The sequence below is a fragment of the Ambystoma mexicanum genome, chromosome 3p, assembly GCF_040938575.1.
Source record: "Ambystoma mexicanum isolate Mex_15411 chromosome 3p, UKY_AmexF1_1, whole genome shotgun sequence".
Classification (NCBI taxonomy): domain Eukaryota; kingdom Metazoa; phylum Chordata; class Amphibia; order Caudata; family Ambystomatidae; genus Ambystoma; species Ambystoma mexicanum.
In genome coordinates, this window is record NC_090925.1 from 1272902092 (window position 1) to 1272919417 (window position 17326).

The following is a 17326-nucleotide window of genomic DNA, read 5'->3' on the forward strand; positions in this document are numbered from 1 at the left end:
CTCTACCTCCCTGCACTTGTCGTGGTACTATGTTAAACCGCTAACAGATTTGAGGCAGCACAAAGTAAAGTAATTAAAACCTAATCAAAGTGGGAACTTCAAAGTCCTTAGTCTAATGAGGTCAATAAACAGAGTTGCATTGCCCTGGATTAAGTTCAGTTCACTTAAACAGTTAGAGGTTCTAACACACTTCTCGGGATGCATTGTTTGCCCTCCAGGGCAGGGGAAATGCAAACATGTTCAGGGGGTTGTTTGCTCTTCACCCATGATCTGAGTGTCTTGCCCTGGCAAGTCTTGCAGCTCAAAGAGTTCAAGCACTTCCGCCTGCGTCTGGGTATCGTGCCCCTATAGGCTAACCCTTCTTTCCCTCCCTAATTCCTCTGACTTGTGCCAAGATCACGATAGGTCCTAATTAAACAATGGACTGGGATATTCCCCCATCCACAGTCAAGAATGCTTTACCTTAAGCAATTCCATCTTCACCCCACTTCTACTTCTCTCTCTCCTTGTCCAGTTGTGGTTATTTCTTCCTGCCTCCTTCTGAACTATCCGGACTCTTCCCCTCTTCCTTGTGATGCCTGTTACGAAGCAGCTCCCAGCCTTCTTAGGTTGACATGCTAGGTTCATTACAGCTTCTCAGGACACCTTCACAAGCAGTTACATAGTCCTTAAGTAAGTTACATTAATAGGACAGAAACACTGGCAGCCCATCACCCAGGCTTCAGGCTGACTACATGCCCAACATAGAACCTTCCCTCAGGCATTCCGACACTCGGACACAAACACTGCACATGACATCACAACATTCCTTCTGCATTCCCACTGCCAAGCTAAGCCAAACACAACAATGCCCTTTCCACTTTCTTTCAATGTGTACATCTTTGCATCTCCACCGCAACTATTTTTCCTGCCACCACCATCACCCTCCCTCTGTTGACTATCCTTTCCCAGCAACCTCTTCTTACCAATCCTTCTTTTGACTGCCAGGCAAGTCTATTCTCCACACCGCTTCACCCTGGCTGAGGGCATAGAGCTGATTATGGTGTCCTTGGTCACGTGTATTGTTGTGATTGGTCTTTAGGCACGGCAATTCAGCACTCTAGGGGGGGGGGGCAGGGCCGATACTGAAGATTAAAAAGCCAGGAAACCATCTTTGAGCAAAGCCATGTGGCCTGAAAAATTGTTTGGTGAGGGAGACATCACTTTTTTCGAAATGTGCCACTTTTTCTGTAGGTAAGAGCAGGGCTCAAAAATCCGCACTCACCACTGGCTAGTGATAATTGGCTCTTGGCAAGTAAGAAGTGGTGTGCTGTGTATCTGTAGAATTGAGGCGGCAAGTAACTGTTTACGGCTGGTTAGCAGCTTGCAACTTGACATTTATACCCCTGGGTAAGATGTTTTTAAACATGGGTATTTGTCTAGGACTGTGATCAGTAAATGTCATCCGCCCTGTTGAATTGCTAATTGATGTGAGGGAACTAGCGTTTTTCAGACGGAAGCACTTCCTTTGGGAGGAAAGGGGAAGCTTTTAACATTACCTGTTCTGGTGGGGGAAAGGGTTGAGGCATTTACGCTGTCCTGTATGTGCTGCTGCTGTATGAGGGGGGGGGGGTTTGTGGCAGAGGTGTAGTTGCCTTACTTTACATTCCTGCTCCTTGAGGAAAGGGGCTTACCCATGTGTTCCCCTTGTACCTTTTACCTCTCCTGAGCCGGTATGTGAAATTTCAGTTAACCTCCAGGTTTTCCATTTGAAGGAATACAGTATTGTGGAAGATATAGTGTAGAAAACTAATTTCATCTGATTTTGTTGCACAAAGGAGTTTAAAGCCTTGTGATCTTTCCTGTTTATTTCATGCTTCCTAAACTGTCAGGTTGTCCCCTCACCCAGGTATCCCACAACAGGGGTTCTTTGCCATCATTTGGTGGATCTGTGTGGGCTCCTTGAGGGGTTGGGGAAATGGCACTCCTTCTTTCCCCTTGGGCCATGGGGATTGTGGGACGATTCTAGAGATCCCCGCCCATATACTGCCCACCATAGCCTGCAAGGTTTGCATCACCTTGAAAGCTGGTTACTCCTGCCCCTGCCGAAAGCCCACACCTCCTCTATCTCCCTCCCAGAATATCTTGGTCTTCCCGGACTGGTTTGTCCAATGTGACTCATCACAGTAGGCATGCTGTGTATGAATGATAGCAAGGGTGTTGGTAGGTCTGGAAAAGGTCAGGGGCTAAGCTAATGTCAGGACTGGCGGGACTCGGGGCTAGCTAGCATTTTGGTTGTAGCACCTGAGCTTCTATCTGTGGCTATTAACAAAAGACTCTGGGCTATAGCCCCATCAGCCCCCGCCCCTAGCAACGCCTCTGAATGTTGGTACTTTAGTGTTAGTGGGATGCTCCGTTAAGCATTGATATTTTGACGGTGGGAAGACTTTCCATACAATGTTGCTCTTTTGAGGTCAAGGAGGCCCACCTTTTCAACCTGGTTTGTTTGCTGGTATTGTGCTCTGCATTGCTGTTTGCTGGTGTCTTGGGGTTGGGAGGTGCTGCCTTAAACATGGTAATTTGGTGTCAGAGAGGGGTGTGCTGCTAAAAAGTGATATTTTAGTAGTAATGTGTCAGCTCTCTGGCAATGGGGCGGTGCTCTATTGAAGTTTGGTGTTTTAGGAAGGATTGTCTGCTGAAGGCTGGATTTTGGTGAAGAAGCGTATTAGTGTTCAGAGTCCAATATTTGACCCGTGACTGCACTACAGATAAGCGGCTGTTTGAAGTTAAGCGGAAGGACCAGATAAATGCACTAAACAACCTGGTGGAGCTAAATGACGTGAACCAGCAATACAAGATCATCGATATCATGCTGAAGGGGCTCTTCAAGGTGAGGCCATGCCCATTGTTCTATTGCAACCTTACCTTCTGCCTGCCCATTCCAGCAGATTTTCCTCCTCTCTTCGTGTGCAACCATGCAATGTAACCTTCCTTTGCCACCTGTGTGCTTAGCCTTATCCTGCCTCAACCTGGGAGACCACCCTTCTTCCGACACCACCTACACTTTCTGCTATTACCTTTGTGACATGCAGGCTCACTCACCCAATCACAATTCTAAGGTCAATGGCCTGAGTATCCTTAAGTTGAATATTATTACCTCATATTTACAGCTCTATTGAGGTTTTTCTTGGTCCTATTTTGAGACCTATAGATCTATCTGATGGACCTTTCCATGCAAGCCCCATCTTTTGGTAGACCTACCTCTGTTGCCTCTGCTGTGTGCCAAGCTTTCTCCATTCTGTGTGCATTTAGCCATCCAAGCCACACTCCGACCCACCCTTCCCCAACTCGAGTCTCCACTGCTTCCATCTAATGTGTATGCTCTTTCGGATGCGCCCATGTTATTTGCCTTTCCACTGTCTCCCATCTTTGCACTCGATCTTCCCATGTGCCCGCCACCCATTGAGCACCATCTAATCACTCCCACACACCCTACCCCCAGATTCTCTGCTTCCATCTCCTTTGCTCAGCCATCATGATTAGAACAGATGGATCATGGACTGCTGTGGAAGCTGTATATCACCAATCCCACCGTTCTCGGCGGCAGTATGAACTCCTACAATGGTATACATTCTGAAATGTTTTGCAGGACATTAACAAGGGGGGTCTTTGACAGCCTTCCTAAAGGACACATGGTTTCTAAATAGAAACATAGATGATCTGCATTTTAAGATGATTTAGTAGTTCAAGATGCCTCCCATTAGTATCCATAGATAACGATTTGCCATCCTGATAAAAAATGAAATGCAGCCAAAATTACTGGATTTTACCCTCTTTGGTTTGCATGTGGGAGAGGGATACAGAAAAAAAACGGAATCTGACCCTCAAATCAGGAGGTCTGGTGTGAATGAATTTTCGTTCCTAAATTATATTAAAAATCTTTTAGTTTGGAATATAAATAGACCAAATAATCCACGTATTCAGATCCAAAAATCCTCTTTCCATGTGGTCCAATCTGCCACTTCGACTGCAGTGCCAGTCTCACACAGACTCATTCTACATCCAGAATAAAAATGCCTTTATTATCACTTACTGGTAATGTTCATTATGCCTCGTCTTGAACCTCTGTAAATGAGAGCAAAAGGACTTGCTTTATTTACATATACGTAGACTAATCGGGCTTTCTGTAATGCAAATGCTCATGAGAAAATTCATGTAAATAGACTTAGTATCCTGACATGTTTTGCCAGAAGGTTTAGAGCTGGCCTTTGGTCCGGTCTGCAATTATTTTTTTCAATGAAATATCTAAACAATGGATCTTTTCTATTCTCTCTGTGCTCTTGTAAGTAATACAGATTTGACTGCCTTTGTTTTTGTTGTTATGCTCGAGACAACAAGATAACGGCATGCCACTATGACTTTTAACTGATATATTTATTTTCAATGACTCCTGTGGTAGCTTGTCTAATGCACAAATGTATTGAGCCTATGGCTTCATGGGAACTAAAATTAGTCAGAAGGATTAACTTAGTTAAGGCTTCCGCCACCATAGAGATTTGCATTATCTTGCATATTGACATGGTGGTACTGCCTACCCTACCCTACCCTACCCTACCCTACCGTCCTTCATACTGAATCTCCTTTCTAGTTTGTTTTGCTTAATTGCAGCCTAGACCTCATGCCTTCTATCTAAAGGTAACATAACCATTCTGATAATAATATGGCATTTATATACCGCTATCAACCCTCAGGTATCTGAGCGCTGCTTATTATTACCCACGGTGTATGGCGCTCATTTATCGACCTCAGAAGGATGAAAGGCTGAGTTTGGCCCTGCCGGGATTCGAACCTGCATTAGCAGGATCTACACGAATGTCAAAGTGAGCGTGCTACTCGCTGTGCCACTTGATCATATTTTATATACCTCTGGTATGTGTGTGTGTGTGTGTGTGTGTGTGTGTGTATATATATATATATATATATATATATATATATATATATATATATATATATATATATATATATATATATATATATATACACACACTCACTCACTCACTCTCTCACTCTCTCTCTCCCCTCCCCTCCCCTCCCCATTCATCCTTTCTCGTCTTGACTACTATTCCACACTCCTGGTTGTCCTGTCTTCTCAATGGCTTCTCTTTGTTCTAGCTTTAATTCTTCCTTTTACCTGCCTTTTCGTCTCTCCCCGCTGGACCTCTTCTACCACACTTGCTTCTCTTGCTGACTACTGTTTAATTTTCTTTGTGGCTCCTCCATATCTTTCCTCTCATTTGTTTACATGCTCCTTGTTCCTTTCCGTCCCAATCTCGTTGGCTTCTTGGTGCTGCTAATCCTCCCTTTGCTTAATCTAATTTCTGCTTTACCCCTTTTTGCCTCTGTGACGAATCGAGGGAATTCATCACTTCTCCCCAAGGGAGAGCAACCCCTGCCTGTGAGGCTAAGGAGGGGAGCCTGCTTTGCAACACCCTCCCTATGGAGTTGAGGCAAGTAGGACCTCACCCAGAGACACTCTACCTTAGGGGACAATGACTCCCGCTCCTGTGAGGAACTCCCTAAACAGTACAGATAATGACCTACATACGACCCTCTGGAATGCAAAAATGTTCAAGACTTGGATGAAAGAAAAAGTTAATGTATGTCATTTGCTACAAGAAAGATAGCTTGTTTCTTGTAATTTCTCCATACCACCAACATGAGGATGTTGAAGAGTGACCGTATATTAAATGAGGAGGCAAACAAGATGGATCCATGCTTGTGCTTGCAGGGGAAGGCCCCTACGAGTGTCATAGCCGAAGGAGGAGGAGCAGATGGTGGTGGTGAGGTGGTTGGTGGGGGGAAGGGGGTAAAGAGAGAGAAAGAGGCAGACCCCCACTCACGTGGAACTGTGCTGGAGCATCGAAACAGCAGGGGTACGAAGTCCAGATCGCGAATGCCAGAAGAACCAAGCAAGATGAGGACATTCCCAGAGGTGGGCCAAGTCCACAGAAGTCTCCCGACGGAACTGGTAGAACGGGTTGGTCAAACAGGAATTATGATTCAGTTGGAGAAACTCCTCCCAGTATAAATATTGATGTTTGGAAAACAAAATTGATGAACTATATAGGGAGAAACAGAAAACCTTGAAGAGGTTTATGAAAGAGCCTGAAGAAAAGCATCTCATGAAGAGGGATAGTCCACACATGAGTACTAACTAACAAAGGAATAAAATAAAGAATGGATGTGATGAAGTGGAAACCAGAGACCCCATACGATAAACCATATGCCAGACCAAGTATATAATATCAATGAGAACTGTTGTTAACCAGGAGCTCCGTTACTCTACCTAAGTGGTACTTTCCAAAAGTGCTTTGAGACTGTTGATGATAATCAGAGTAACCCAAAAGGGCCAGGAAACTGAATATTAAAGATATAGTGCACTCAAAAATGGTATTCTCCCGATCGTTCGTGCATGTGTTTTTCAGCATACTGTGATTGATCGTAAAAAACGTTCCTATGCATCTTACCTTAGTTTTCCACACTTTTACACATGTGAAAACAAGGGGTTGGGCGTGGCCATCTTGTGCTAATTTTATCCATTGCTGCATCGCCCTAAGGTCGATTGCTACTGCGACACTAAATCATATTCCCCGCCCCTGAAGCTGACATCACTATTCCAAACGATAGGCTCTACCTATTTTCATGACGTTAGTGGGCAGCGTAGCCAAACGCACACAGTCATCACCCACGTAATGACGTCAGTTAACGCAGAACCCGGAAGATCAACACACACATCCTCTCACAGCGCGTCCAAATAGAATTTGCTACCGATAATTTAAAGAAAACATCATTAATCTGCAATTTCGAAAGTGCTTTTATTTATCAAAGAACGCTCCAAAAACCACATAATCGAGACCCACTGATTGCGATGAACGACTAGTAGTTGTGTGTCCTTAGGCTCGAGTGGCAGAAGTTTAAAATGACGCACATGGTGTTCTTTTCGGGGGAAGATGTGGATTTGATGCATCAGATTCTTGCTACACCGTAAACGATGAATTCTCCCATATGCAAACGGAACAATTTCCCCTTTTTTCATTGCCAAAATAGTATGTATAGTTTAACATACATTATTTTCGGTAGTACCATTCTCTTGGCGTAGTGTGCAGTGTCCGCTCTGAACAACGGTTTGCATAAATTGAAACTAAATGTTCCAATGTCCACTTTCATAACAGTAAATGTTATCATTTTTGTGGGTATTCCACAGCTTCTGTCCTTCTAGCCTGGCAATTGCTCCCTTCGGTCCAAGGTCACATAAAAATTGAAGCTTGTTTTCAGCATCTGTTTGGTAGTTTTAGTTTTTGTGAACAATATTAAAACATACCGGACAAGATGACTCGGTGTAAACTGATTAATTTCTTCTATCCCCACAACCGTCATCCCACAAAGTGACCTTCACTACACGGAGCAATGAGCACAGCTGGCTCACATAGCATTCGAAAAACCCAAGAAAAATAAACAAATTGTTGGCTGGCATCCACCAATGCTACGCAATCTTGAATACTGTCTCACCCATCACGAGTGCGGGTTAGGAACCTATATGTGATGTCATTCACAACTCTGGCCTTTCCATAGGCAAAAGCATTACATCTGGAGTCTGGAGTCTCAATGTTCACGAATAGCAGCTACCTTTGATGATTTTTTTAAAATTTCAGAATAAAGTTAACCTTGTTAAACCCTATGTTAGATCTTGCTGTGTCATGAAGAGTATAAGGGCCTCTGTCCCCAAGTTCCCCACAGAGAGAATCAAGGACACTCTCTGTGCGAGCCTTGAGGCCACAGGTGTGGATGTCGGTCACAGGAAGTACGCGCCGCCGAGAACCCCAACCCTGCCGGAAGGAAGCAAGTGTAACGCTCACCTGACTCCCACGGAGGCGCTGGCCTGGTTCGCGCTGTTGTGACCTCGTCTAAGGTGATGCGCAGGGGTCGGGAGACGGACTGGACCGGGCCCCAAATCTGGCTTGTCTGACTCGCAGAAGTATCTTTCTGTAGGTGAAAATAGGGGGTTACCTGTCTGTGGGGTAATGCAATCGGCCTCCCACTTACCCCTCTCACCCTCCTCAAAACCCTTCTGTGCTTCCCCGTAGCGTCTCACCTTAGGGTCTGGAAGGACGAGCTCTCCATCCTGCTTCTGATGCAGGGGCGCGTTGGTATCCAGTTATTTCACTGGATTTTCGGATTGGTGGTTTCAGATGCGGGGGCGCGTTGGTATCCAGTTACTTCACTGGATTTTCGGATTGGTGAGAACCAAACTTGCTTGGCTTCCAGATAAGTTTTTGATAAGTGGTTCCCCTTGTGTCCATGCATTAATGTTCTAATGCTAGTGTCTTTTTCCCCATAGGGGCCGGGGTACGGAATGCCGGGGGAACAGGCACCGACCCGAGATGAGAGGTGAAATCCTTGTGGAAATCGGGTAAGTCTTTAATGAGCGTCTTGGTAATGTCTTTTCATTCGCTCATTAACGCTGATGTCTTTTTCCCCTTAGGGGCCGGGGTCCGAAAATGCCTGGATGCGGCGCGGACCCGAAACGAAAAGGGAATGACCCAGCAGGTAAGTCTTAACATGGAGATTTAGCTTCCCTTTTCCCTTCTTTCTCTCACCTTCGTTATTGTCTTTTTCTCCCTAGGCGCTGGGGCGCGACTGTGAATCCGGATGGTCGCTGCAGAACATGGAAGCGCCCTGTAAGATGAGTAGAATGAGGCGCTGCAGCGATCGATGTGATGTGCTTTTAAAAATAAATGTCTTCCTTTTCAGGATCGTCGGCGAAATGTCTTCGGGATGCAGATTTAGCAGGTAAGGCCTTTTCCTTCTTCTGTTCTCTTGTTCCCTTCCTTTGCATGTGATTCAGGATGCTGGCAGGCGTGGCAGAAGTCAGGATGCAGGAGCAGACACGGTGAGCGTCCAGCTGCTAGATGCAGAACAACGCGAAGCACGTGTGGCTGATCGGGTGTGGTTTAAATAGCCTTGGAAGAAGTTCCTAGAATGTGTCCTTCCTCCAATCAGGTATGTATCCTTCCCTGACCACGCCCGGGTGGTAAATGAGTCCCACAGGCAAAGTAGTTCCTTTCAGGCCTCAAGGAGGCCGGGGTTCTGCAGCATGGTCTGCATCAGGTAAGTGAACCCAAACACTTTCATAATGAGCCTGGCGCCTATGGCGCCAGGACTGACGTTTTCTATGAGCCTGGCACCATAGGCGCCAGGACGCTGTCCAAAGGGCCCCTATAAGGGGTTGCTGGGACCTTCCCCGGGGACTTGATGTCTGCTTTCGGGGACGCAGGGCCTGAGCCGGCACCCCAGGAGCGGGCATCGTGACAGCAAAGAATTAGCACAAACAAGCACAGTACAGTAATAGTAGGCGTGTAATGATAAGAAAGGCGCTTACCTACACCCAAGGCGAAACTGTCTTGAAGGTCGGGAACTGTTATGAAAGGAGGGCGCGAGAACAGTGACTGAAGCCTGGCAGATACTGGCTACACACATCTCCATTTTTAGGAAATAATGTTGGAGAGACACAGATCATCTCACAGGAAGAATCAGTGAAGATAGAACACTTATAGCTGAGTTCCAACATAGAGCAGGCATGACCATAAGTCTTGGAACAAGAGGTAAGATGAGCCTCATTGCTTAGCGAGGCGAATGACCAAATCATCTATCTAGTAGGATGAAAAAAGCGGCTACTTGTGAATCCCGCTGAAACCGGTTGACTGTTGTCCGAGCAGTATCTGGTTGATAACCCAGACTCTGATACCCTTACATATTAAGTAAAGGGGTTGTATAAAGAAATTTCAGTTATCATAAATCTATTTTCTCTCCACGGTCCTAGCACTGTGCAGAGTGAATGAGCTTTTTAATAGAGTTCTATGTGACTAAAATATCATAGAACTTCCATTTAAAAAAACTTTTGTTTTTGTCATTGATAAGACATACGTTTTGGAGGTGAAAACATTAAACATAGACAACGACCTCCAAATAGTGTGCACTTACTTTTAGACAGTAGGAAAGTGGCTTAGAGAGGATAGGGTCAGGATCTCGACATCCCCTTGCAGTCGGCACATCAGCACCAACTAGGGCCAAGTACCCTTGGGCACTAGATTGTCTACACATATTGTGGAACACTTCCAAATCTCCGGTATGACAGAATCCTGTGAGTCCCTTCACACAACAAGCCTAGCGACTTGCGTGCCTGCCCCGGCTCCCTTAGTCCTCCAGAGCCAGGTGAGTGCAGCCGCATGCATTTTAGTCGCCTAACCACCCTTCCTGGTGGCATCTGTGATCCCCCTGCCCCCTCGGTAGCCCATCCGCCTCCCATTCTCTCCCCGCATCCATTTCCTTATTCCCCGGCCCTCCCCACCTCCCGCCCACCCCCTCCCATTGGTCAATCCAACCCACACAACAAGCCTAGCGACTCGCGTGCCTGCCCCGGCTCCCTTAGTCCTCCAGAGCCAGGTGAGTGCAGCCGCGTGCATTTTAGTCGCCTAACCACCCTTCCTGGTGGCATCTGTGGTCCCCCTGCCCCCTCGGTAGCCCATCCGCCTCCCATTCTCTCCCCGCATCCATTTCCTTATTCCCCGGCCCTCCCCGCCTCCCGCTCCCGCCCACCCCCTCCCATTGGCCACATCAAGGGGACTTCCATTCATAGCCAATCTCCCCAGGGCAGCCCCTGCCCGACAGCCCCATCGGCTAAGGACCCCAAGGCAAAGGACGGCTCCAACTAGACGGCTCCAGATTGTATCTGCAGGTATCCGCAGGAGAAGCAAGAAGCCAACAACAAGTAAGTGTGGCAAGGGCAGGGCCAGAAGCAACTACTTCAGGCCATACTACCCTACCACCCCTCTAACACAGCATCAATCCCTCTACAGTTAAACTCGGAATCCCAATTGCATTTAGAAGTTGCGTCCAATAGCCTCTCTGAGGAAAGTTGCATTTAGAAGTGTTCTCAACTGCATTTAGAAGTGTTCCCAATTGGACCTAGGTGTTGCACCCAATAGCCTCTCTGAGGAAAGCTGCATTTAGAAGTGTTCCCAATTGCATTTAGTAGTGTTCCGAATTGCATTTAGGTGTTGCGCCCAATTGCCTCTCTGAAGAAAGTTGCATTTAGAAGTGTTCCCAATTGCGTTTAGAAGTTGCGCCCAATAGCCCCTCTGAGGAAAGTTGCATTTAGAAGTGTCCCCAATTGCATTTAGAAGTGTTCCCAATTGCATTTAGTAGTGTTCCCAATTGCACTTGGTAGTGTTACCAATCGCATTCTGAAGTTGCGCCCAATAGCCTCTCTGAGGAAAGTTACATTTAGAAGTGTTCCCGGTTGCGTTTGGAAGTGTTCCCGGTTGCGTTTGGAAGTGTTCCCGGTTGCGTTTGGAAGTGTTCCCAACTGCATTTAGAAGTTGCACCCAACAGCCTCTCTGAGGAAAGTTGCATTTAGAAGTGTTCCCAATTGCATTAGCAGTGTTCCCAATTGGACCTAGGTGTTGCACCCAATAGCCTCTCTGAGGAAAGCTGCATTTAGAAGTGTTCCCAACTGCATTTAGAAGTGTTCTCAACTGCATTTAGAAGTGTTCCCAATTGCATTTAGAAGTGTTCCCAATTGCATTTAGTAGTGTTCCCAATTGCATTTAGGTGTTGCGCCCAATTGCCTCTCTGAAGAAAGTTGCATTTAGAAGTGTTCCCAATTGCATTTAGAAGTTGCACCCAACAGCCTCTCTGAGGAAAGTTGCATTTAGAAGTGTTCCCAATTGCATTAGCAGTGTTCCCAATTGGACCCAGGTGTTGCACCCAATAGCCTCTCTGAGGAAAGCTGCATTTAGAAGTGTTCTCAACTGCATTTAGAAGTGTTCCCAATTGCATTTAGTAGTGTTCCCAATTGCATTTAGGTGTTGCACCTAATTGCCTCTCTAAAGAAAGTTGCATCTAGAAGTGTTCTCAATCGCATTTAGAAGTTGCACCCAATAGCCTCTCTGAGGAAAGTTGCATTTAGAAGTGTTCCCAATTGCATTAGTAGTGTTCCCAATCGCATTCTGAAGTTGCGCCCAATAGCCCCTCTGAGGAAAGTTGCATTTAGAAGTGTTCCCAATTGCATTAGCAGTGTTCCCAATTGGATTTAGGTGTTACGCCCAATAGCCTCTCTGAGGAAAGTTACATTTAGAAGTGTCCCCAACTGCATTTAGAAGTGTTCCCAACTGCATTTAGAAGTGTTCCCAATTGCATTTAGTAGTGTTCCCAATTGCATTTAGGTGTTGCGCCCAACTGCCTCTCTGAGGAAAGTTGCATTTAGAAGTGTTCCCAATTGCATTTAGAAGTTGCGCCCAATAGCCTCTCTGAGGAAAGTTGCATTTAGAAGTGTTCCCAATTGCATTAGTAGTGTTCTCCAGCATTGGATCTTTCATGGATTCACATGCTTTGAATATTCCCCGTCGTCAGGCTGGGAATCCCCGGTACATTATATAGACCCTTTCCCGTAGGAAAACTTTTTCGACGCTTATGCGTCCTATCCACCTCGTTTTGTATCATGCGTGCCCGTGCCGTCAGGACGTCATGATATAAATACAGGCCCCGCCCCCGCGCTCCCTCAGATTTCAACCGTCTTTCAAAGCAGTGGGATCTTCGTGTTACTACTAGTGATAACTAGATTGTTTTTTTGTCTGTTTCGCGTAAGCGAAGTTCAAATCTGGAGAATTATGTCTGGAAAGGCGTTATTTCGCCCATGTGCAACCTGTGGCCTCAAAAAGGTTTATGAAGGAGACGGCCACATGGACTGTATCTACTGTCTCCACCCGCACCACACGGCGGATACATGTGAGATATGCCAGGGTTTCTCCCAAAAAACCCTTAAGGACCGTAAAAGAAGGCTGGTCGACTGGCTTAATGACGGAGCGGGTGCCTACCCGGCTTCGGAAGTTGGCTCCACGGCCTCCAGGAGCAAGTCGGAGCCTCCATCGAAGAAGGTGCGGCCAGCAGAAATTCGCCCTGAGGACAAGCATAAGGGGAAACATGCTGGATCCTCCTCATCTCATAAAAAGCCCTCCTCCTCCTCATCATCTAAGACGGAGAGGCTGGCGCTGTCTAAATCCTCCTCAGGGGACCGTCCCAGGTCTTCCGTGAGTCGAGAAGCTTCAGCCGGGAAGTCGGCATCAAAATCGACAACGAAGTCTAAAGGCTCGACGACGACGACTTCCTCGTCGACCTCGGTGTCATTGACGATGCCTATTACCGTTCAAGCAGCAGCGGTTGGGATTCCTTCGTCGACGGAAACTCAGTCTATGGCTTGGCTGCCTGAGGTCTATGACCCGATCCCCCCTGAGGTCTTACTGCAGCCAGACACGGCCTGCTCGGCGGAAGGGGAAGGTGACATGGTTCTGCAGCCATTGGATTTAGGCTTACGGCCTTCCACGTCGACGACGACGGCGACGAGTGCGAGCGGGGGTATGGTACCTATATCATCCACGTTGCTGAACCCCCAGACAGTTTTGTCTCTGGATGTGCTTAATACTCTTCAGAAGCTACTACAGCGGCTGGATACCCAGTTCCCTCAACCTGGGACGTCATCGTCACTTCTGTCTGTACCTTCCGTCGACGAGCAAACTTGTACGGCTCGCTCGTCGACGAATCACCCATCGGCTCCCCAGGCGGTAAAAGATCGTCCTCGAGCTCAGGAGGAGGGTGAGTTGTCGGAGTCCGACTCTATACATGATGACTCTGGGTCAGACATCTCCCTGTCACCGTCGAGGGACCCGACATGGAATTCGGATGTAGAATTGGAGTCTACGAGGAGCCAGACACAGCCATCTCCCCCTGATGATGTGGGAGCCTTCCATGCAATGATGGGGAAAGCGTGTTCCGAATTCGGCTTGATTCCTGAGGAGCAGAGGAAAGACTGTTTCCTTTTTGACCATATGGGTCAAAGGAGAAAATCGGTATTTGCCATCCCAATCCTTGACCACGTGTGGCAAGAAGGTCTCAAAACGATGCGCCATCCGTTCTCGGAACCAGCCATAAAGGGACGGATCGAGAAAAAGTTTAAAGCTCCGGAGTCCACTCCAAAATGTCTAACATCACAGCCTTTGTCTGACTCGGTGGTGTCGGCGGCAGCAGCTAGGAAGGCCAGGGTCCAGCAAAAATGTTCAACGCCACCGGAAAGCGAGGCTAGGAGGCAGGACGCATTTGGAAAGAAGGTGCTCTCGGTCGGAGCGACGACAGTAAGAGCAGCCAATTCCTTAGCGATTGTGTCACGATATGATAGGGAAATGTGGCACAAATTAGCCCCTATCCTAGAACACCTGCCAGACGAACACCGAAAAGCAGCTATGTTACTGGTGCGGGACGGCGAGGAGGCCTCGAACCACGCTATTAATATCGCAGTGGACCTAGCAGAGTCTGGTTTCAAACAAATCAACCATGGAGTAGTGCTTCGTCGACAAGCGTGGCTCAAATGTACTACTTTCCGTCCTGAAGTACAGTACAAAGTCCTGGACATGCCATGCGAAGGGGAGCACCTGTTTGGCGAAAAGGTTGATGAAGCGCTGAAAGGGATGAAAGAAGACACGGATACTGCTAGGTCCCTCGGCGCCCTTCAAACGGGTAGAAATTTTCGCTCTTTTCGCCCTTTCAGAGGTGCTTCTGGAAACTCCCGCTTTGGAGCCTCGAGGGACCGTGGATTTAACAGGCCCTCGTACTCTTCACAAGGGTTCAGACGAGCGTCCCAGTCGGCACGTGGAAGCAGGGACTATCAAGCCTCCAGGCGGCGAGGCTCAGGTCCGTCGTCAACGAAGAACAAGCAAACCAGCAACCAATGACGGCCTTCGGAACGTCCTGGGGGGTCGAGTCTCTCATCACTTCGACCGATGGAAATGCATCACCAAAGATCGATGGGTCCTAGACACGATTCGCATGGGTCATGCGCTGCAATTCAAAGACAAGCCTCCGCGTCTTCCTCCTTTATTCTCGACACAGCCCCACCTCCAAATCCTACGACAAGAGGCGGAGCTTATGTTGCGAAAAGGGGCGGTAGAGAGAGTTCCTGTGGCACAGGAAGGCCAAGGAGTTTATTCCAGGTTCTTTGTTGTCAAAAAGCCAAACGGCAAATGGAGGCCCATTCTCGACCTGAGGGTACTCAACAAGTGGCTAAAGAGCCAAAAATTCAAAATGCTAAAACTCCAAGAGGTTATCAGATCGGTGCAACCCATGGACTATCTCTCTTCACTAGACCTTCAGGATGCTTATTTTCACATCCCAATACGCCCACGACACAGGAGATATTTAAGATTCGTCGTCGGGAGAAAGCATTTTCAGTTCAAGGTCCTCCCGTTCGGGCTCAAGTCCTCCCCCAGGACGTTCACCAAGTGCTTGGCCCCTATAGCGGCCCATTTAAGGAAGGATGGTCATCATGTCTATCCATATCTAGACGACTGGCTAATCAGAGGGTCATCCAAGGAACAAACACGAGACAGTCTACGAGCCACAATGTCCATCTTACAGGAACTGGGCTTCGCAATAAACTTCAACAAGTCCTCAGTAGAGCCTTCGAGGACCTTGGTCTTTCTAGGAGCGGAGTTTCATACGCACACAAGCCTGGTGAAACCATCCAGCGAAAGAATTCAGAAACTTCAAAACAAGGCGTCGGAATGGAGCGGCGGTACCAGAGTCTCTGTGCGCAAGTACATGTCCCTGCTAGGGACCATGTCGTCCTGCATTCCGTTAATAAACAACTGCCGTCTGTTTATGAGGCCTTGCCAGGAATTTCTAGCGGACCGTTGGGCACAGAGCAGAGGTCGCTGGTCCGACAGACTGGTCGTCGACGAACAACTAGTTCAAGCACTCGGCTGGTGGAAAGTGTCTACTCACCTAACGAGAGGGATGCCTCTACTGGAACCAGAGTTCCAAAAGACGGTGGTGACGGATGCATCGCTGAGCGGATGGGGAGCTCATCTGGATATGTTACAGGTACAAGGCCAGTGGTCTTTGCAGGAGTCCTCCCTGCATATCAACCTGCTAGAACTGAGAGCAGTGCGATGGGCTCTGAAGTCTTTTCTTCCGCAACTGAGGGACTCGGTGGTGCGTGTCATGACGGACAACACCACTACGATGTTCTACTTGAGGAAACAAGGAGGGACACGTTCCAGGTCCCTATCGACAGAGGCACAGAAAATCTGGCATTGGGCCCTTCAACACAACATACAAATCTTAGCATTTCACCTACCAGGAGTGAAAAACGTGGAAGCCGATGCCCTCAGCAGAGAAATGAACGAAGTTCACGAATGGGTGCTGAACGACCAACAACTTCAACAAGTATTCAAGGAATGGGGACACCCTTCCATAGACCTGTTTGCAACGAAGAACAACAAGAAATGCCATCAGTACGCAAGCAGATGGCCTCAGCAGGGCTCACTGGGGGATGCGTTCTCATTCCCATGGACGAACAAATTCCTGTACGCATTTCCTCCTTTTCCCCTTGTCAGGAGGACGTTGCAATGGATCCTCAGGTACCCATGTCGGGTAATTCTGGTGGCCCCATACTGGGCCAGACAAGTGTGGTTTTCAGACCTACTACACTTAGCGGCGGCGGAACCGATGAGATTCCAGAAGACCCCCGACCTTCTGTCTCGACAGGAGGGTGTCGTTTGGCATCACGACCCGGACAGCCTCAAGTTGACGGCCTGGCTCCTGACTTCGCCGAATTTGGTCGGCTAACGATTCCGGAGGACTGTCGACGTATCCTGCAAGCGGCAAGAGCACCTTCCACAAACGCCTCATACGCGTACAAATGGAAAAGGTTCTGTCAATGGTGTGAGGATCAACCAGGTTTGGCCCCGCAATCGATTAGGCCGGAACAGCTCCTTCCATACTTGCTGTTATTAGCTCAAATGGGCCTGTCGGTGTCGTCAATAAAAGTACACCTAGCAGCCATTTCCAGGTTTACTCGTCGACGGCACTCGGCACCATTGTTCAGCGACCGCCTGATTAAGCACTTCCTTAAAGGCCTCTTTCGGAGTTTCCCTCCAGAGAAGAAATTTCCACCGGAGTGGAGCCTCAATCTGATCTTAACGTCTCTTATGAAACCTCCGTTTGAGCCAATGTCATCATCGTCTCTGAAGTTTCTGTCGTGGAAATTGGCCTTCCTGGTGGCCATCACTTCAGCCCGACGTATCTCAGAAGTTCAGGCTCTAATGGTGGACCCACCATACTTACGATTTTTCAAGACCAAGGTAGTCCTAGCCACTAACCCACAGTTCATACCAAAAGCTCCTTCGGTGTTTCATAAACACTCTTCTATCGTGTTGCCTACGTTTTTTCAGGAGCC

General features: G+C 47.7%; 1 protein-coding gene across 2 annotated transcripts in view; it reads left to right on the forward strand.

Annotated features, from left to right (window-relative positions):
- The window catches only part of CCDC134 (coiled-coil domain containing 134), a 163690-nt gene that overhangs the window by 99601 nt on the left and 46763 nt on the right, over nucleotides 1-17326 (forward strand). For both annotated transcript variants that reach the window (XM_069652775.1, XM_069652774.1), the window contains exon 4: nucleotides 2748-2869. In XM_069652775.1, the coding sequence (XP_069508876.1) occupies nucleotides 2849-2869 (21 nt within the window). In that variant the 5' untranslated portion in view covers nucleotides 2748-2848. The remainder of the gene's footprint in view (nucleotides 1-2747; nucleotides 2870-17326) is intronic.